Source organism: Aspergillus karnatakaensis (assembly GCF_047715665.1).
Source record: "Aspergillus karnatakaensis strain CBS 102800 unplaced genomic scaffold BJY04scaffold_65, whole genome shotgun sequence".
In the NCBI taxonomy this organism is placed as follows: Eukaryota; Fungi; Ascomycota; class Eurotiomycetes; order Eurotiales; family Aspergillaceae; genus Aspergillus; species Aspergillus karnatakaensis.
In genome coordinates, this window is record NW_027395777.1 from 154,748 (window position 1) to 173,361 (window position 18,614).

General features: G+C 51.3%; 8 protein-coding genes across 8 annotated transcripts; 4 read left to right on the plus strand and 4 right to left on the minus strand.

Moving 5' to 3' along the window:
- Positions 1-88: 88 nt before the first annotated feature.
- BJY04DRAFT_210519 (flavin monoamine oxidase family protein) lies at positions 89-1,561 on the plus strand (the record flags this gene model as incomplete). The annotated part of the gene is made up of 2 exons (XM_073714260.1): positions 89-719; positions 783-1,561. The coding sequence occupies 2 exons, from the start codon at positions 89-91 to the stop codon at positions 1,559-1,561; spliced, it is 1,410 nt and encodes a 469-aa protein (XP_073566424.1).
- Positions 1,562-3,009: 1,448 nt separating this feature from the next.
- Positions 3,010-3,854, minus strand: BJY04DRAFT_210520 (alpha/beta hydrolase; the record flags this gene model as incomplete). Its single annotated transcript, XM_073714261.1, has 3 exons — positions 3,010-3,345; positions 3,432-3,485; positions 3,525-3,854. The coding sequence occupies 3 exons, from the start codon at positions 3,852-3,854 to the stop codon at positions 3,010-3,012; spliced, it is 720 nt and encodes a 239-aa protein (XP_073566425.1).
- Positions 3,855-4,816: 962 nt separating this feature from the next.
- On the plus strand, positions 4,817-5,842 carry BJY04DRAFT_222943 (TMEM53 family protein; the record flags this gene model as incomplete). Its single annotated transcript, XM_073717545.1, has 1 exon — positions 4,817-5,842. The coding sequence occupies one exon, from the start codon at positions 4,817-4,819 to the stop codon at positions 5,840-5,842; it is 1,026 nt and encodes a 341-aa protein (XP_073566426.1).
- Positions 5,843-5,883: 41 nt separating this feature from the next.
- BJY04DRAFT_231509 (putative APSES transcription factor (MbpA)) lies at positions 5,884-8,908 on the minus strand (the record flags this gene model as incomplete). Its single annotated transcript, XM_073719553.1, has 3 exons — positions 5,884-6,815; positions 6,863-8,534; positions 8,594-8,908. The coding sequence occupies 3 exons, from the start codon at positions 8,906-8,908 to the stop codon at positions 6,130-6,132; spliced, it is 2,673 nt and encodes an 890-aa protein (XP_073566427.1). The 3' UTR covers positions 5,884-6,129.
- A 620-nt stretch (positions 8,909-9,528) lies between these two features.
- Positions 9,529-10,563, plus strand: BJY04DRAFT_231515 (uncharacterized protein; the record flags this gene model as incomplete). The annotated part of the gene is made up of 1 exon (XM_073719554.1): positions 9,529-10,563. The coding sequence occupies one exon, from the start codon at positions 9,529-9,531 to the stop codon at positions 10,561-10,563; it is 1,035 nt and encodes a 344-aa protein (XP_073566428.1).
- BJY04DRAFT_140902 (DEAD/DEAH box helicase) lies at positions 10,474-12,713 on the minus strand. Its single transcript, XM_073708680.1, has 2 exons — positions 12,424-12,713; positions 10,474-12,362 (listed from the first exon to the last, which is right to left on the minus strand). Exons 1-2 carry the CDS (start codon positions 12,688-12,690, stop codon positions 10,650-10,652), a joined length of 1,980 nt encoding a protein of 659 aa, XP_073566429.1. The 5' UTR covers positions 12,691-12,713; the 3' UTR covers positions 10,474-10,649.
- A 269-nt stretch (positions 12,714-12,982) lies between these two features.
- Positions 12,983-15,079, plus strand: BJY04DRAFT_222947 (uncharacterized protein; the record flags this gene model as incomplete). Its single annotated transcript, XM_073717546.1, has 1 exon — positions 12,983-15,079. The coding sequence occupies one exon, from the start codon at positions 12,983-12,985 to the stop codon at positions 15,077-15,079; it is 2,097 nt and encodes a 698-aa protein (XP_073566430.1).
- A 307-nt stretch (positions 15,080-15,386) lies between these two features.
- Positions 15,387-18,363, minus strand: rscE (putative RSC complex subunit (RSC8)). The gene is made up of 3 exons (XM_073712820.1): positions 18,082-18,363; positions 17,454-17,938; positions 15,387-17,405 (listed from the first exon to the last, which is right to left on the minus strand). The coding sequence occupies exons 1-3, from the start codon at positions 18,170-18,172 to the stop codon at positions 15,957-15,959; spliced, it is 2,025 nt and encodes a 674-aa protein (XP_073566431.1). The 5' UTR covers positions 18,173-18,363; the 3' UTR covers positions 15,387-15,956.
- Positions 18,364-18,614: the final 251 nt, after the last annotated feature.

Sequence of the window (18,614 nt, forward strand, 5' to 3'; positions counted from 1 at the left end):
GATAAAAAGTTTGAGAGCTCTCTACATTCTAGGACCGTCTTCACCCCTTCTTTGTTTAACTAATTCCTCTCCCAAAGCCAACTGCAAGATGAATGTCGGCATCGTCGGCGGCGGGATATCTGGTCTAAGCTCCGCCCTTATACTCACTAGAAATGGGATATCGGTGACATTGTTCGAGGCAACGGACCGTCTAGGTGGTCGAATATACACACACCATTTCCCACCCTGCGCAGATGGCGAAGATCCCTATTTCGAGGCCGGTGCCATGCGCATTCCGTGTACAACAATCCATCGGCCGACTTTCGACCTTATAAAATATGTGAATCGACTAGTGCCTGCTCATACGAGGATGAGGCTCATCAAATATGTTATGAAGCACGAAAACAATATGGACTATGTAGAAGGACAGCAGACGAGGGCTCATAGTGTGAGCTTGAAAAGGGAGTGCGGTGTACCCGAAGAATACCTGGGGCAGAGTGCCCAAGAGCTGCTGAAGCCTGTTCTTGGGCCTTGGATAACGCAATTGACGAATGACTTTGAAGGAGGATTCCAAAGCGCGCTTCAGTTTGACGAGTTGTCCTTTCGGCAGTACCTACGACATGTCATTCGGTGGCCGCATGAAGTCATTGATTTCGTGGAGATGAGGACGAGCCAAACAAATCAGTATGATTTGAGCTTCATGGAGGTTCTTTTACAGTATCTAGACTTTGGAACAAAAGGTCAGTTGACAAGACAAAAAGCCGCTATTCAAGGGACATGGAACTTGACGTTGGAACAAATAGAGTGGGTCACGATCAATGGCGGCATGTCTCGCCTAGTCGATGCCATGGCCCTGCTCGTTGGGGGCCATAACATCCACTTGAATCACCCGGTAACTGGATTCCACTCTCATTCCAATGGGAAGATTAGCCTGTTCTTTAATGGAGCTGAACCCCAGGTCTTTGATAAGGTTATCATGGCAGTGCCTCTCCCGGCACTGCAAAACATACGCAGCCGACCGCGTTGGAACCCTGCCAAAGAACAGGCAATCAGAAGCATATACTACGAGCCACTCTATAAGATGGGCCTCCACTTCCGAACGCGCTTCTGGGAGAGGAGTAGGAGACCCTGCTTCGGTGGCCAGAGCAATACTGATCTCCGTATCCGATGGATCATCTATCCTTCACATGGCTTGGGTGCGCAAGGCTCCGGTGTGTTGCTAATCTACTGCTGGATGACAGACGCAGCGCGCTGGGCGGCCATGTCATTTCAAGAACGCGTCGGACTAGCCTTACACGACTTGGGTGTATTCTTTGCTGCGGAGGACGAAACGTTGAATGTTAGCGACGAATTTATCGAGGCATTTGACATGCTCTGGTCTTCCCATTCCTCCACAGGTGGCTGCATGTACCTTCCTGGACAATTCACTCGATTTGCTGAGGAAGTGGGTAGACCTGAGGGCAATGTTTATTTTGCTGGAGAGCACCTGAGCCGGCATCATGCTTGGATGACTGGGGCTATCCTTTCGGCATCTGCAGCTGTACAGCAAATGCTTCTTAATAGGCGTACAGCAAGGCTATAATGACTGAATATCAATGCTTCATCTTAGTCAACAATACCACGATAGAAATAGGCCAATTAAGCTTAAGGTGAGAGCGATCCCAGGTTCGGATCGGATCGTCCGGAAGTTTACAGTTCGGTGCATCACCATTGACCTGATGGCTACGTCAAGACATGTGCACGTTCTAGAACAGGGTACAGTGCACTTAACGGAGTGATTGCACTGATCTTTCTTCCCAGAGAACCTAGACGCTGGTCTTTCTTGTCGAGTTCATCAAAGCCCACCTGGCCTTTTTTTTTTTTTCCGGCATACGCTGAAACAGATCTGATGTATTCTCCTTCCCTCCGGACCGCAATCTTGTTGGGACCAGTGTTCAGCCTGGCGGTGGCAAGAGTGGTGCCGTTGTCCAGTATCCCTCGACTTCTCCTTGCGGATATGGTTGATGTTTCACCTGTGCATGACCATACTTTCGAACATGATCAGGGCGCTGTCTTCAGGCATGCTTTGATGATGAACCAGCGTGTCCCTTAAACATGGTATGATTTCTATATAGGTTCAACTGCCTTGCAAAGCTGCAATTAACTATCTCGTTAGGGAGCAACAAAGCTGATACGTACAAGGAGGATCAACCTGAATCATACATCCACCTAGTCAGAGATGAAAATCTCGCACTCGACAATGCTAATGCTGATAGCACCCGCAGAATCAATGCTGGACATGCTGCCTTCTTCCTCTTGCTCAAGATGATGAGTCCGGGTTTAGTATCTCTGCTACCACCGCTACGGATACCTCCGAGTCCGTGATGGATTCTCTAGCTAAGTCAGAAAGTGCTACGAAAGAAACCAGTACGTCCGCTTCCTCTCCACGCGCCTTCCTTTCCTTTCGATTGCTTGTTATCGTTATAAAAAAAAATTAGAATAGAGAGCTAAGAGAGCCTCAACTGGCGATGTTCGATAGAATGCCTTGGAAGTGGCAGCGGATGCTGTACCGAGTTCAACTGTGATCCCTGTTGCAAGGGAAGTTGTAGGGCTTTTCGATCGGGATATCGCAAGCAATGCTTTGATAATTGATGGATTTGGTCATTGGCACGGCTCCGAGCACCAGCAATTTGCCTGGTGACAAACTCTCGGGCTTTGGTATTGCCATGTATATGCGTGCGAGGGTAAGGGTAGGGTGAGAGAAGGACTTGAAAAGGTACGATGGATAGGTATGTAGCTGGAGGCATGGCATGGCATTGCTTCGCTGGGCTTTGATAGTCAGTTGGTATGCAATATCTAAGCTTGTCGTGCAGCACGCAGCGACTTGCATTTACCAGTTCAGACATGGTTCGCTTATATACAGAATAGTTGTATCCTAGTCCGTGGTCTGAATGGATATCTGTACATGCCAAACACAACCGGGGGAGGTTCCAACTCAATTCCCAGCTCACTATGCTTGTTGTTCTGCTGTAACATGTACTATGTAACATATCACACCGCAGCAACAGCTCCCTCAACTGCCGTAGTGATCTTCTCAACCAACACCTCCAGCCGGCTCAGCATCGGCGAGTGCCCGGCGTCGCACCGTTCCACCCTAGCCTTCGCCATCCCTGCGAACATCTCTTGAATCTGCACTGGAACAGCCTGGTCCTCCTCGCAGATGAGATAGGTTGACGGGATATACTCGTAAGCCGCACGAGTGACTGGGTTCGTCTGGACGGCGTCAGATTGCGCGATGAGCCGCGACTCCCAAAGTGCTGCGACGGCAGGGGCGAGATCGCTGTAGATTGTTAGAGCGCCGTTTCTGAGGAAGAATCGTCCGTCTTCCTGTAGGTATTTAGTCCCTAATTATACTAAAGCGAGGATGATTGTTTATGTTTTTGCATTGACATGGGAAGCATGGGAAGACGAACCTTAAAATCATTATTCGGCGACTCGCCAAATGTTTCCAAGACTGTCTTTCCCTTCTAGAGCAGGAATGCTGTATAGAAGAACAAGTGGATGACCCGACCGGCTTGCCCTTTTGCATGGCGCGCTGCGTAACTGAGGGTCTCGGGGATTGCCTCGCTGCCGACGATACCTCCGTGTGAATGCATCACGACGACCACGGTTTTTCCCCCTTCGACAAAGGCTTTAACGGATCTGGTGATGACTGCAGCATCGTCAATCAGTGCGCGTGTGGGGAAATCCTCGTTCTCGACATCAGAACAGCTGGGAAGCGGCGGGAGAGCGACGGTATATCCGAGGGCCTGGAGCTTGGTGCAAAGGGCCTCGTAGACCAATGTGGTCTGGAACGAGCTTTGGACGAGAACGATGGCTGGTTTTTGGGAAGACATGATGAGCAAGATGTTTGTTAGAGAGGGTGGTGAAATCTTTGTTGAGAGTCAGCGCTGACAGCCTGTCAGCTAGCGTGTTTTGCGTTTATATGAAAGAAGATCCATGGTTTCCACCAATGAAGCTGGAATCATCTCAGAATGGAAATGTATGTTCAATGCAACCCAAGTAAGCTTTTGTTCTTACAGAGATACTCAAGCAGCGATACTATTCGAGGCAACACTTCCTGTCCTGGCGAGCATCTTCTGCACTCTCTCCGGGGTCAAACTTTTCTAGTCTTGACCTTCAACAGATCCGAGAAATCGCCCGCGACTTTAAAGGCAGGCAGCAAGCAGCGCGGCCCCCTGGGCTGGATTATGCTAGGTCAGGGAACCCTGCTTCTATATTAAAGAGAGGGGGCAGTAGGTACGATGATTAATGTTTATTTTACTACGAGTTGATGCATAATACGCACGTTATGCTGGTGGATCAGCCACCCTAAGTCAAGCGAGCAGGGGCCAGGAACCAAGCCCTAAGTCTACATACTCCAACCAAATAACGCCAGTCGAAAATACAGTTTACTATATAGAACTAGACCCTTCTCCTTAAGGTATTGTTCCTGAGATCGGCCCCCAATTCACCCGCCGGCGAAGACCGAGTGGGTCTTTAACTGCCACAATCAACGGGGCAGTTTACCAGATCTAGAGACCCTCCGATTCCTTCCATCCTTCCAGATCATTTTTCGATGCTGACAGGCTCCACAATTCGTTGAATTCAACATTCTTTCTTAAGGATGCCGAGGTCGGCTTTGATTAGTATTCGAGATAGATCACTTTAATCAACGATCGACCTCGAGACTTCTTATATACCTGGCCCCGTCTTCGTCGCAATCGCAACCGCGATTCCTCTTCAATCTACCTACCTACCTACGGCACTCAGCCCTACCGGCAATAAGGATAGGTACCTGCACAACACCACAATCACCATGGAAATCCAAATCCAACCCCCGTCGCCCACAACTACAACTACAACCACCTCACCACCCTCCACCACCCCCAAACCCATCTTCCCCGACTTCAACCCCCTAACCCCGGAGATCTACACCCGCCCCGGCTTGCAAACCCCAACACCAAACCCAACCCACCCACACACAATCATAATCTTCGCCTGGGGCGACGCCCAACCAAAACACATCGCCAAATACGCCGCGGGCTTCCGCACTCTCTTCCCCCACGCCCAGCAAATCGCCGTCCTCGCACCGATCTACAAGGCGTTGGTGCGAACCATGGCGATGAGGATCGAGGCCATGAAGCCGATTATCGAGGCGACGTATCCAGGATCGATATCTCAGTTCGCGAATTCGAAAGAATCTACCGAGGGTGCTGAGCGTCAAGAAGAAAAAGATAAAGAAGGAACAAAAAACAAGCACCTGCAGAGACCGATGCATGACGGCAACGTGCTCGTACACGTAATGTCCAACACAGGCGGAATCAACTACGCCGCCTTCCTGCACGCCTACAGAGGCATCTACGGGAAACCCTTCCCGCATAAACTCGTCTCATTGGATTCCACACCGGGAAGCACAGCGATGACATTCTCGAACCTCAAGCGACATAGTCTTGCCATGGCGCTCGGCACAGCGGCTTGGTTCCCCTGGCCGATGGGCGTGACGCAGTATATCTGGGCTGGATTCCTGTATACGCTCTCTACGATCGAGAATGTGATTGGGGTGGAGAGTGCTGCGGTGCAGAGCGTTAACGCGGTGAGGGATAAGGAGCTGCTTGGGTTGCAGACGAGGCAGCTGTTCTTGTATGGCAAGGCGGATCGGATTATCCTGTGGAGTGATATTGAGGAGCATATTGCGGGGGTTAAGGGTGCGGGTTGGGAGGTTGAGGCGAGGCTGTTTGAGGGGAGTGGGCATGTGGAGCATATGAGGAGGTTTGGGGCCGAGTATTGGGGGGCTGTGAGGGAGGCTTGGGAGGGGAGGGGGGGGAGGAAGGTTGTTTCTTAGGTTACAATATAGGTGATGAACTTAGAACTGTATGGTAGTGGGTGCATCCAGAATTAGATTCATTAAGTGCCGTCAGGGCATCTAGTAAATACCGACATTGATATAGACATGGACATGGATATGAATGTGAATGTGAATGTATATTCGATCAACCCCAAAACAAACACCAATCCCGTGAACGCTCAGCAGAGTAGGTCGTAGATGATATAAAAGGGTTAGGTCTTGAAAAGCCACTCAACCAGGAGATGTCGTTTGTATTGCGTATGTACCGTGTCTCCAAGTGCATGCTACCAATCCTGGCCGCGGTCCTTCATCAGAATCTCAATCGCCTCGTCTTCGGGGACAGGATTGTCGTTCAGCTCTTTGACACACTGTGTCAATCCATCAGCGGCATCATCGACCTGCTCGGCCGTCCAGCCCGTGCAAGCCATGACCATCCGGCGATAGTTTTGACCGAGCACCACGTTCTTGGACTTCAGCGACGCGACTTCATCTAGTATCTCCTTATTCAACCCTCGGTAACAATCAATTCGCACTTGGAGAACTTCCGGGGACGGCAGGCTGCGGATATACGCAGCCTGCGCTTCAGTAAACCCACCAGTAGGGTCAAAGTTTTCGGGAAAAAGAGACTCGAACTCGGAAACCTCAACCCCGGCTTCTCTGTCCGCATCTCCAACCAAGACAGGCTTTGACAAGTTGAAAGAGTCTCCTTGGATACCTTTGAGAACAGCAATGAGGTCTGTTGAGGATTTTTCCAAGTTCTTCAACCGTCTGCTCGTTTCTGTCCGGTCGATTGACCTCTGTTTCAGTTCGTCTAGCTTCTTCTGCTCTATTTGCCGGGCCTTGGCCGACTCTCGGATCTTTGCATGCCAGTGGTCGAACTTTTCCTGCTTCGTCGTCAAATTGGACGCGAGGTCTTTGTCGAATGAACCTAGCGTTTCTTGAATGATGGCCGTGACTTGAGCCGTGGTCGCTGTAACAAATCAGTAAACATCTACAGGCTGTAGATAACAAACATACCATCTAGAATCTCCTTTCGCGTTTTCGCTAGTTGATCCGCAAAAGTGTCATTTCGATCACCGTTCGGCTGCGCGTTGCTATCGATCATATCCACGCCAACACCATAATCTGCCGGACGAAGACCAGTGTGGTTAGGAATGTGAGGGTCGGCCCCGACTTCCAGCAGCTGTGGTACTAGAACAGACCGAGCGCGCCCAGCGAGGTTGAGTGCAGTATCACCTTGGTCATCGCGGAGATTAACAATTTCTGAGATGAACCGACCCAAAGTGATGACCTCGGTAGAAAGAGGCGTTCCAAGCTGGCTCGAGCCATTTGGCACTTCCTGACTTAACGTTGTGCCACCATAGCGAACAATGAACTCAAGCAAAGCCTCCAGATAGTGTTTTGCGGACACATGCCCACCGTGTCCGGTTGCCGCCATCACGGCAATATGATGCAGAATCGTCCGCCCACTGCGGTCAACCACGTCGATCGTTGGAGCGAGGACATGCAATAAACGCGGAAAACTCCTGTAGTCAAGGTTGTTCCTTGTCCCGACTGCTTTTTGTAAGGCCGTCTCACCAGCGCCGTTAAGCCGACTGATGCTGACGCCTTTCTTGACAAGCGCGTGCACAAGCGGCATACGTGCAAGCATGGCCGCCCAGTGCAGCGCGTTATTCCGATACTCATCCAGCGGAACTTCCAAGTCCTCGCCTGACAGCTGGAGCAGCGCTGGATGCGTCGAAAAATCCTTTGTTGTTTTATCCAAGAAGAGCGTCATGATGAGTTTCATCTTCTGGAACCGTTCCGGTGTTGTAGCTGGGGGAAGAGGGTCAAGTCCATGTCTGCTCTCGTCGAAGACAGGGTCTATAGGCTCTAAATCTTGGTAGAAAGAGTCATTTGGTTCGGTAGGGGTGGGCTCGTTCATCGACGTGGACGGGTCGAATGGGACGCCAAAGGTTTGTGACGATCGAATGCGCTTGCGCGGTGGCTCCATCTCCTCCTGTTCGAAACTCATGGCATCTTGCGGTGGATAGCGGCCATTACTCGGGACATTGCTGCCGAACCCACTATCTGAAGCGACACTGTACATGCTTTGCTGGCTTGTCAGAGTCGGCGGTGCTTCTTGACTGCCCATTTGTTGTGAAGGTTTGCGTATAACACTCGACCGCCGACTGTCACCACCTCGCGACGCAGGTGATTCGAATCTGGCTTTGCTCATGGCGTTGACTGCGGTAGCCGCGGTGCGGGAGATATTTTGGAAGAAAGTACCCTGCTGAGGTTGAGATGAACTGCGATTCTCCATGCCGCTGTACAGTCGCTTTCGCTGCGCCGCCATCGCTTGCTCTTTTGTCGGAGTGTCTAGAGAGTCCTGACCAGATGCACCAGTGCCGTCGGGGTTCATATCATATTCCAAAAGAGGCCGCAGCAGTCCATCGACGTGGTATTCCCGACACAGTTCCACCCCTCTCTGATAATTCACCCACGTCCCTTGATATTTGCCATAACCACCCTGGACTTTTTCGTGTTCTCCGGCCGCAATCTCCTTTTCCAATGTCTTTGTCCTGCGCGCTTTGACCACACCGGCGACTTTGAGGATTTGAGTCGCATTTAACCAAGAATCAGACCGTCGCTTCATAACAGCGACCCCGTTGACTTCCATCTCATAGACCGAGACATTAGAATAAACAGCCTACACATGGTAGCCGCGACGTCAGAACAGCAACTCAAACAAGCACAGGGATAACCAACCCTGTAAATCTGAGGCTTAAACTCCTCATGATACATCATTGTGCCATAACCATTCATATCCTCAAATCCATTGAAACTCGCCCTCGCTCCGTTCGAGAGACCGTTTGGCATTCCATTAGGATAAGTAAAAGACATAGCCGGCTGCGAGCTCTTCGGAGGAGGCGTACCGCGCGGCGTAGAAGCGACAGACTGCGAAGCGTTGAAAGAGCCCAGTTGAGATTGCGAAAACGACATGCCGTTAGCCGACCCGATGCTACCTTGCGAGTACGACATGGAAAGGCTCGGCCGTTGGGGGTGGTGATTGCCAGAAGCCATGTTGAGAGCTTGGCTCCTCTCCCATGCACCTATGGAGTAGTGTGTATCGGAAAGCTGCCTAGGATTAGCGGACTTGACGATAACCCCCGGGGATCAACAATGGCATGGCACGGCGGGATAAGACGAATAGAAAAAGATATAAAATACGGTAAGATGCAGTAGAAGGAAAAAGAGATAGGTAACAAGAGAGAGCGAAGGGCGATGTGGGGAAATGCACCTTCGAGGATCAACCGACCAGCGGCCGGAGGTTCGAGATTGGATTAATTTGTTGGCGCGCGAAAAGGCGCGTGTTCAGCTCGCGGGCTGCCAGTACCATTCCCGGTGTCAATAGGTTACTCCAAGGGTCAACCGTTTGTATCTAGAGGCATAAGATCATGTGAGATGCTCTGCCGGGTCTTGACGTCTAGTTTCATGCAAGAATCCACCTAGGAAAGGAGAGAAAGCTGAGGAATAGTTCAATCATGCAGCAGCAGCAGGAGAAAGTCGCGTTTTTTAGCGTCGTTTTCGCGTTCAGTCCGCTCCCTTTCTGGCCGCTCTCACCGCCATCCAAACTTATTCTGCCGCAGACTACTCGCAATGCAGTTGACGATCAGAAAAGTGTACAGAAGTGAAAAGACCACATGAAGCCTCAAAGACTATACCCACCGGACCAATGGCGAAGCCTCTTCCGCAGTCTCCTTCGCGAATGCTCCTACCTCCCCGATCCCATCGCCCGATCCGCCTGCCATGACCATGTATGCCAGCGCTTCCGCCGATACCACCAAGAAAAAAGACCCCGGATACGGAATGACATAGTGAGACTGAGCCAGCTGCAAAGAGCAGCCCGATATAACCTATCGATTCTGGAACGAGCGAACCAAGGATACTCGAAACAATTGGAGAAAGTGTTGCGATTCGCCTACGGACGGATCGGACGACGACGGAGAGAAATGCTCGAGACACTCCTCGCGGCCGACGTACCGCAGGACCAGGCATCAATTAAAGCCTTGATCAGGGCCCCGCGCCAGTTCGATGATGGGTGGAAGCCGCCACAGATCATAGTTGATCTGCTGAAGTCGCAAATCAAAGAACCCGACGTGATGCAGCTCAGTGAACGACCTGCTGTCAAAAAGTTGGAGCCGCCTTCGGAGGGGACGAATGCATGGGGGAGGAAGATTCCTCGAAGGCGGCGGAAAAACATACGCCGGAAATGGTATAGTAGTGTGCTAGACACTCTGCTTCCTCCTTTACCTGCTGCGGAATTAGAAGTGCTTGATGGCTTGATATCAGGAGAGCTGGCATGGGAAGCTCCAAAAAGGAGGGCCCGCGTTGCGGACAGTACTGTACCGAGAGGCGAGATGATTCGAAAGATCCTGACGGCTGGCCCGCAGAAAGATCAAACCTTCCGTGCGTTCATAAATGGACGGCCCCATAATCTCACAAAGCGCTTCATGCGCCGACTCTGGCGGCGCATTTCATGTCTCGTCCCGCGACAGCAACTGGTTGGAACGGACGGGAAGGTTCAATTCAAGTGGGGTGAATTGTATCCTTCCCCGCCGGTAGCTTTTAGTGTCAAGCAGGAAGTCGCAGAAGATATTTTTGGTGGCATTCAACTCCCGGAGAAACGTTCAAAGAGACCTAGACAAGACTCCAGTCACGAAAAGGCACCTGAATAAGAGCTGCTCATACCGCTACCTCTATCCAAGACAGAATATGGTTATTGTACAAATGTTGCTAAAGTACAATGGCTCAATCGAACCAATCAAGCTTCCACAGGACCAACCCTAACCTCTCCTCTTTTCTGCAGCTCTTGCAGGTCACGAACCTTCTCATCGTGTTTTGCGCGCTGCTTCCGTTTCGCCGCAAACCGCTTCTTAGATCCAAACTTTAGCTTCGTTATGAGATCCGCCGCCTGGCCTCGCGTCAGGTCGCCGGGCTGAATCCCACCCTCTCGGATCTTGGCCGCATTCAGAAACTGTATCTGGCCTTGAGAGGCAGCGAAGCCTCGCCACCGCTGACGAGAAGAGACATAAAAGTCCTCAAAATGAGAGGCTGCAAACGTATCCGCGGCGCGAACCGCAGATTCAAAGTCCTCCGCGCTGGCGATCTGCCGTGGACGGGTGTATTGCTTTGCTCCATCTATGTTGTTGAAGGTCGTCACATGGCTGATGGTGTATGAGGATTTATCTTCTTGCTGCTCAATCGTCAACCACCCGGTGCCGCCCGAGAGGATATATTTATTGTCGCCCACTCGGACCCAGGCGTAGTGACTGAGAGAGCGGATGTGTTTCTCTGATTTCATGTCGTGGATTAGGTCGTAGATGGTGTCGTATTTTGTGAAGGTCAATTTTACATCGCGGGGCACGTCAGGTTCACTTTCATGGGCAGGCAGTAGTTCCGCTTGTTCTTCTTCACTTGCTGCCAACTTTTTCTCTCTCAGCTCCTTCGCAGTCGCGTCTTTCAAAACCTCGTCAGGGTGTAGTCCGAATAGTGTAGGAGTGGAGATAACCCCTGTATCGAGAGTGGCCACCATATCGATAATATGGCAGTCCTTCTTGCCAGGGTACAAGCGCAAGCCCCGACCTATCATTTGGATCAGAAGGTTGCGGGACCGAGTAGGCCGGGCAAGCAATACACAATCGACATTGGGTATATCAGTGCCTTCTGTAAACAGCCCACAATTCAGCAGAACCGGAAACTTTCTTTCCCTGAACAAATCCAACTGCGCGTCTCTGGTTGCCCTTGGCGTAGTTCCTGTGATATACCTAGCATCAATACCAGACTGGCGGAAAACATCAGTCAACTGTTTCGTGTGCTCGATGTCGACGCAGAATACCAAAGTAGACTTCCGCTCTGAAGCATTGGCCATCCACGCGCTTACAGTGATGTCGTTTGTCTTGGTCGTATTGACAGCTTTCGATAGCGAACCAACCGCAAAGTCTCCGAATTTATCCTTTCTGATCCGGCCTAGATCCGCCTGAGACTGCACAGTCGTGAACACCGCGTTGGCCAGCCAATTCTCATTGATCATGTCCGTGTAATCCTTATGGTAAACAATTTGGTCAATCGCAGCACCTAGCTTCAGCCCATCAAACCGCGAAAACGTAGCTGATACCCCGACTAGTATAGGGGAGTCCGGAGACTTCTCATTCAGCCCAAAATGTGCGAGTGCAGCGCGGTATGTTGGGGCAACGATATGATGCGCCTCATCCACTAATACTAGCTTGAAACGTCTGGGATCAAATTTTGCCATTCTATCTCCAGATGCAAGGCTCCTTACAGAGGCTATGATAATATCTCCATGCCCTGTTGCCATTTGATTGCCCATCTCAACTTCCACAGTTCGATCCGGATATGCGCGCAGACAATGTCGATTTGCCTGATCAGCCAATTCTCTTCGGTGAACGATAATCATGGTCTTATCTCCGATTGTATTCCGCGGCGCTATTCGCCCGATCAATTCTGTGAAGATAACCTGCAAACCCGATGCAACTCAGTAAATGATGCGAAAGTACATGAGTGATCGAATGACTTACGGTTTTTCCAGACCCCGTGGCCAGCGAGACGCCTAGGCGTTTATGGCCTTGCCCAACATGGTCTATGACTGACTGAATGCATTCCTCCTGATAGTCTCGGAGCTTTATAGCAGGTGGTTCAACTGAGGTAGTTGCTGTGGCCAGTGCTGAGTTCCATCGCTGGGTTGGCAGCGAGATCCTGCTTGGCTGCCTCCATGTTGATCTCGAGGACCTCAATACCAGCCTCAACGCCAGGCTTGGGTTCAATCTTCGACAGATATATTCCATTCGGGAGCCATGGAGTAACAACGCCTCCCAAAAGTGGAGGCGCATTCGGGGGATGGAAAGGGAGCCAGGATTCGATGCGATAAGGAGGACAAACACTGCAAACACCTTCTTATCGGCGATAACCAACTTTTTCCCCGAGGGACCATACGCTCGTCGCAAACTCTCGCATCGAGTCATTTGTTTCTGTTTTGGTGTTTTGGAGGCGCGTATCTGGAATAGGCCATGGTTAATCTATCCACTGGAAGTCCATGTCTCCGACAACCACACATTCTCGACCTCCGATAGCTCAACCATGAGCAGCTCTGGCCACTATGAGCCAGGGGACGATGACGAAGTATCGGATACTCTATCTATAATCCCAAGATCGACAAGAGGCTCTCGTGCGAAGGCGCTGAAATCCCTGCGATCGTCTCTACCGGAAGAATCCGTCGAATCCTACACCAAGCTCCTCCAGCGAACCTACCTCAACGAGCACGATCCTCAAGAGAGCAATTTCAACACGACGCAAGATGGAATTGTCATATGGACACCACAAGAGAAGAGGATGCTTTACGAGTCTTTGGACAGAAAGGGTCAAAGTGGTATTCAGGATATAGCTACGGCGATCGGGTCCAAATCGGAACTTGAAGTCCAGGAATACATCCGACTTCTCCAGAAGGGTGTGCGCCGGCAGCATTTCAACGATAGCCATACCCGGACAGCTGTTCTCGGCGAGATCCCAGCGGCAGCTGAAATAAGCGACCAGTGTCGTAACACACTGGACGCATACGCCGAACTTCTCGGTCTGGAAGAACAACGGATGGAAGATAAAGCCGGGAAAGAAACAAATGGGAGTCTGTGGATTATTGATCAACAAGTTGCCGAGCAACTAGAGGGGAGCTCTACGGGTAAAGAGAATGATTTAGCATTGGATGGCGAAAAGGCCGCTGTCAAAGCGGTCACTCGCTCTAGGAAGCTTGATGAAGATCTCAAGTCCAACATGAGCATCAAAGCTGCCGCTGTCCTGTTCAAGACAACAAGGTGGATTCTCTTTTCGGAACGCTTCTTCATGAACTTCGGAGGTCACAGGGTGGAGGACAATTGGGTCAACGTTGCCTTCAGAGACGAGACCCCGTCTATGACAGCCGATGTCTTTACCAGCTTCTACGAGATCGCCATCACCGTGACGCGCCGTCTAGTCCATGCAACACATTTATTTGCCTCATCAAGAGTACGAAGAAAAGGAAAGCCCAGCCGCCCTTCAGCACGAGTGGTAAACTCGTCCGATGTGAGAAGGGCAGCACGCACCCTCAAATTGAAGACAGACAGCTCCGAATTCTGGCTAGGGCTGGCACGGCGCTGTAGCTTAGACGTGGAAGATATACGCCATAAGAGAGACTGGGATCCTATAACTCTGAATTACAATGAAGTGGAAGAGCTCCTCTCTCAAAAGCATCTACCTAGAGAGCCGTACGAAAGGACAACTCCACCCCGGAGTCGCTCTGGCAGCACCACCAGCGAATTCACTGACTCTGAATCGGTCAGTGACCCCGAAGACGATCATGCCGAAGCACTAGATCAGCAACACAGCTTCGCAGAAGAGCGCCTCTGCTGGTCAGCACTCGGCCAACCACCTCCAACACACCTCACCCAGTTATCACTCGCCCAGTTACCCCCACGACCATTCGGCAAGCGCAAAAGAATGGAAGAGCTCGTCGACTGGCGAGACCGACTTCTCTACCGAAGCGAATGGGAAGAATACGGCTACGAAGCTGAGAAATTAGAGAGCGAGTTCGAGGCTCAGCTCAAGAAACCCCGACTCACTACCTCCTTCCGCCGTCTCTCTAGCAGACCTATATCATCGATATTAGACCACTCCCACATCGAAGACCCCCAAACAGCCACAGAACCCGAACCAGAACCAGAACTCGAAAACAAAGATCAACCAAACCCAGACTACGAATACCAAACCGAAGACTCAGACCCCGAGTTTCGCCCTAAATCCCCTGTTCTAGCGCCCAAGTCTTCCATGTCCAGGACGAGCACCCGGAGACGTACACCAGTCTCGTATGCGCCCCCGCAGCTCCTTGATTCCGATACAGAAATGGCAATGGAAATGGACATCGACCAAGAATCTAATAACGCCGAAGACGACCACTCCAACGTCATCCCTCCAGTAAACGAAGAACCCACATACGGAAGTGACGAAGACGAAGACGAAGACGAAGATAAATATGACGAGGAAGACGAAGAAGAAGCACTAGAATTCTCATCAACCCCAGACAACGCCCTCCCTGAACCTCAAGAAAGAGCTGAATCTGAGATCCCACCCTCCGAGGACGAAGACGATGACCTCTATCCATCTCACCACCTCCCTATCGACACCCATAACATAACGCCGTTCCATTGACAGGGTGATCGGACCTAGAGAAACCACCCTTGGGTCCAAACGCTCAATGTACATATACTTTCTGTTCAACTTTCAGGTCTCTATGCTTTGGTTTATCCTACCGCCTCAGGGACCCAGTGCCGATACACACATCATCTTGCATACTCAGGAGTTAGAATTGAATCAATTCCATCTACTACTCTAACTCTCTTATACTCTCTGTCTTGAATATAACCATGCAAACCACTAGGTGAAGAAACCATGCCAGTGAAGGAACTAGGCACCGCTCGCTCTAAACTCAACGAAGGTGTAAACTAACTTAATCAGAGCTCATATCATGATATAATATTTATGTGGTTAGTTGTAACTATACCTAGGTAGCTACCGAGGAAAACAACAATGCAACGCGCGCGCAAAAACTCCCAAGAAGAAGTAGAAAACTCAGCATGAAATCAAACAGTTCCTAGAAGCGCCCTTTTTCCTTTCCTATGTTATCTTCCTTTCACTCTCACAGATATAATTTCGAACCGCGCCGTGTGGCGTGGACAATAGTGGCCAATCATACCTAAAATGGAATAACAAACAGCCCTGGAGTGGACAGGCGGTTCAAATCATGGATGGTGCCCACTACTCACTATTATTCACTGCGTCTCTGTCCCTTTTGGTCTCTTTTCTCTCTTGTTGTGAGACTGTTGCTCTGGACTCAATACTGCAACCCTAGCTAACTTACCCAGCCAGAAAACCGAGCCAGAAAATGTTGTACAACCACATTGCATAGATTAAAGGATAGATGGAGGATAAAGAAATCCAGAAGAGAACATAATTCATTGACGGCAGAGCAAGAAAAGAAATCCACAACTCCAAACGCGGTATCTAAGAATGACTTTGACTGTTCAAATCACAGATCCAAAGCCTTAAAGTCCGTGCCGGCCGTCGCGCTCAGCGGCTGCGGGGCGCCAGCAGCATTAGAGCCGGGCTGGAAGTTGTAGCGGTTGTTGATGCCCGCGGTGGCGGCGTCAGCGAGAAGGTCGTTGCCGGTACCATTTGCGCTGCGGAGGTTCACGTTCTGCAGGGTATCTTGGACTTCCTTGACGCGCTTCTTGAAGGCCAGACGGTCGAGGAAAAGCTGCTGACGGGCGAGTTCGAGTTCGCGGCGCTCGGCTTCGATGATCTCTTCCATTTCGTTGAATTGCTGGAGCTTGATTTCGAATTTCTGGAGGGTGACGTTGACGGCGGCGGAGACGAGGCGGGTCATTTCGCGCTCTTCATGGGAGGCGAGGGCGCCGGCGCGGGCTGCGGCTGCGCCGAGGGCGACAGTTGCGAGGGTGGCTTTGGGTTGCTTCTCTATGCTGGATGCGTCGCCCTCTGTGGATGGTTCCTCGCGGGTGGTGTCGACGTCCATTGAGTCTTCGCTCTTAACAGCGGTACCTTCCTTCTCCTTGCCCTTGTCGGCGCTAGGGCCCTTTTCGAGCTGCTTCTTGAGGTCCTTTCGGATCTCATCAACAGATCTGCCGGCCGCGGCGGCGGCTACCGAGGGTTCGGCCATTTGAGCAAGGAACGCAACCACAGATAGAACGGGATTCTCAACGTGGCTGACGGGGTCACGGCCGGGTCCGGCTCGCACCTCTGGGCCCTCCTCAAGGTACTGGTCCTCAATTTCGAGCTGCAGGAACTTCATGACGCACTCTTCCCTGGACCTTGTACCGACATGCGAGGCGATTTGCTCCCAGTTATCATCAAAGTTCTCGAGACCCTCAAGAAGGAGCACGAGCTCAGAATCAGACCATGGAGCATCCCGATCGGGCACTCTTGAGTATGTAGTGTCTTCGAGCTTGACAAAGTCTGAAGCATTGTGGCTGGAAGGCAGGCGACCTTGTAGGAAACAGTTGGGACACAGGTCATACTTGGAGTCCGGACCTGTCGTCGTGGCAGCAGCCGGTGTCGACTTAGCATAGTGGAAGCGTAGTCGTGTGCAATCAATGCCACATGAGAAGCACTGGAACTTCTTCCGTGGTTCTTGTGTAGCAGATTCGAGGTCTTTTGATGCATCTCCGGCGCCGTTGGCCGCTGGCTCTCCGTTCGCCTGCTTCTCCTTATCTTCCGTGGCGGGTGTCACCTCCTTGCCCTTGTCATCAAAGATATTTCGACGGATTTCGAGGTTCAGGTCAGCCTTGGTAGCAGGAGTGGCGGAGGCAGCGCGGTCAGTAGCTGGTAGAGGCTTGCCGGGCTTGACGAAGTGGTTCGGACCAGGTTGAAAGGGCTGAAGACCTCGTGGTGTATCGGCGACGACCCTGAAGTGGCCTGTGAAGGGAGGACCGATGTTTGAAGGGCGCGTTTGAGGGTCAACCTAAGCATGTCAGTAACTGGCCTCCTCCATGAAGCGACCGACACCCACCTGATAGTTAATCAAGCCCCACTGTTCAAGGAAAGAATGAACTCGCATAATAGCGCACACATCACCGGCAAGGTTACGTCGGCAAGCCGTCACAGTAAGGTACTCAATCGGGTTCAATCGGTACGTGTTGATCATGAAATCTCTATAATCCTTGTACACAGCGGGCGTCTTGCTGCGATTTCTGCCGTTGAAGAACTCAGCCAAAGCCTTCTTCTCGATCGGATGAATTGTGTGCATATCGAACCATGTCGAATAACTCGGGAGAATGATGGCGTGTGTTTGAGAGATGAGATGGGAGCGTGCAGAGGCTTCGAGGGATGTTTTCGTCTGCGCGGACTGATCTTCGGAGCCACCCTCAGCTCCTGACTGTGCAGCGACGTCCGCTATTTCCTCGCTGCCCTCGCTTTCCTTTTTCGTCTCGTTCTCGGTTCCGCCCATCTCTTCGTCTTCTTCGGTGTTTCCAGGTTTGGGTGACGCGGGGGCATCTAGCGGGTTGTCAGTTCCGGATGATTTGCCTATGATGGTCTCAGAAGATTCCTGACGCGCAGTTGCGACATTTTGCGACTGCTAGGGAGACATGTGCTAACGGATGGAATGCTTCAGGGGACAGGGAGAGGGAGCCACGCACCGGCATGGACAATATCGCCTGGGGCATCCTGGCCGGAGGTTGCCTGAATGTCGTCGACAATGCCGCCTGAGATGGCCTGGTTCTCATCCATGGTGGGCGACTAATCGATTTGGAGATGGATTCGTCGCGGGCAACAGGGCGAGCAAGGGTCGTTCGCTATGCTCAAAGGTCGACAATGGAAGCAGTCAGGGGCGCATGCAGCGCAGCGAATGGAATGGTGATTTGCGATAAGACAGCAGAGAATTGACACGTAGATTAAGCGGGAATGAACTCGCAGGTGGTATGGACTGGCTTTAACTGCTGCATCTGATGGCGTCGTCCAACTTTGTTCCTTCAGTCGCGACTTCGCGCCAAGACCGCTAACCGTATTTGGAGCTTATGTAACAGATCCACGCTAACCTTTTTCAGTCATGTACTTCTTGCAGGGCTCCTGACTATCTACCCAGAATATATCTGGCAGTCATCGTTTCATTGAGAGATTTCAATTCATTTATATACAAGTGTCCTCAAAACCCTCGTTTTGGTTGAATTGC

Excerpts from the sequence above, each read along its gene's own strand:
- BJY04DRAFT_140902 (XM_073708680.1), bottom strand. The coding sequence starts at position 12,690 with ATGGAATATATCTGTCGAAGATTGAACCCAAGCCTGGCGTTGAGGCTG. Across the intron at positions 12,363-12,423 it reads CCACGGGGTCTGGAAAAACC|GTTATCTTCACAGAATTGAT; the intron begins GTAAGTCATTCG and ends TCGGGTTTGCAG.
- rscE (XM_073712820.1), bottom strand. The coding sequence starts at position 18,172 with ATGGATGAGAACCAGGCCATCTCAGGCGGCATTGTCGACGACATTCAG. Across the intron at positions 17,939-18,081 it reads AGGCGATATTGTCCATGCCG|ATGCCCCCGCGTCACCCAAA; the intron begins GTGCGTGGCTCC and ends ACAACCCGCTAG. Across the intron at positions 17,406-17,453 it reads GGGGCTTGATTAACTATCAG|GTTGACCCTCAAACGCGCCC; the intron begins GTGGGTGTCGGT and ends TGACATGCTTAG.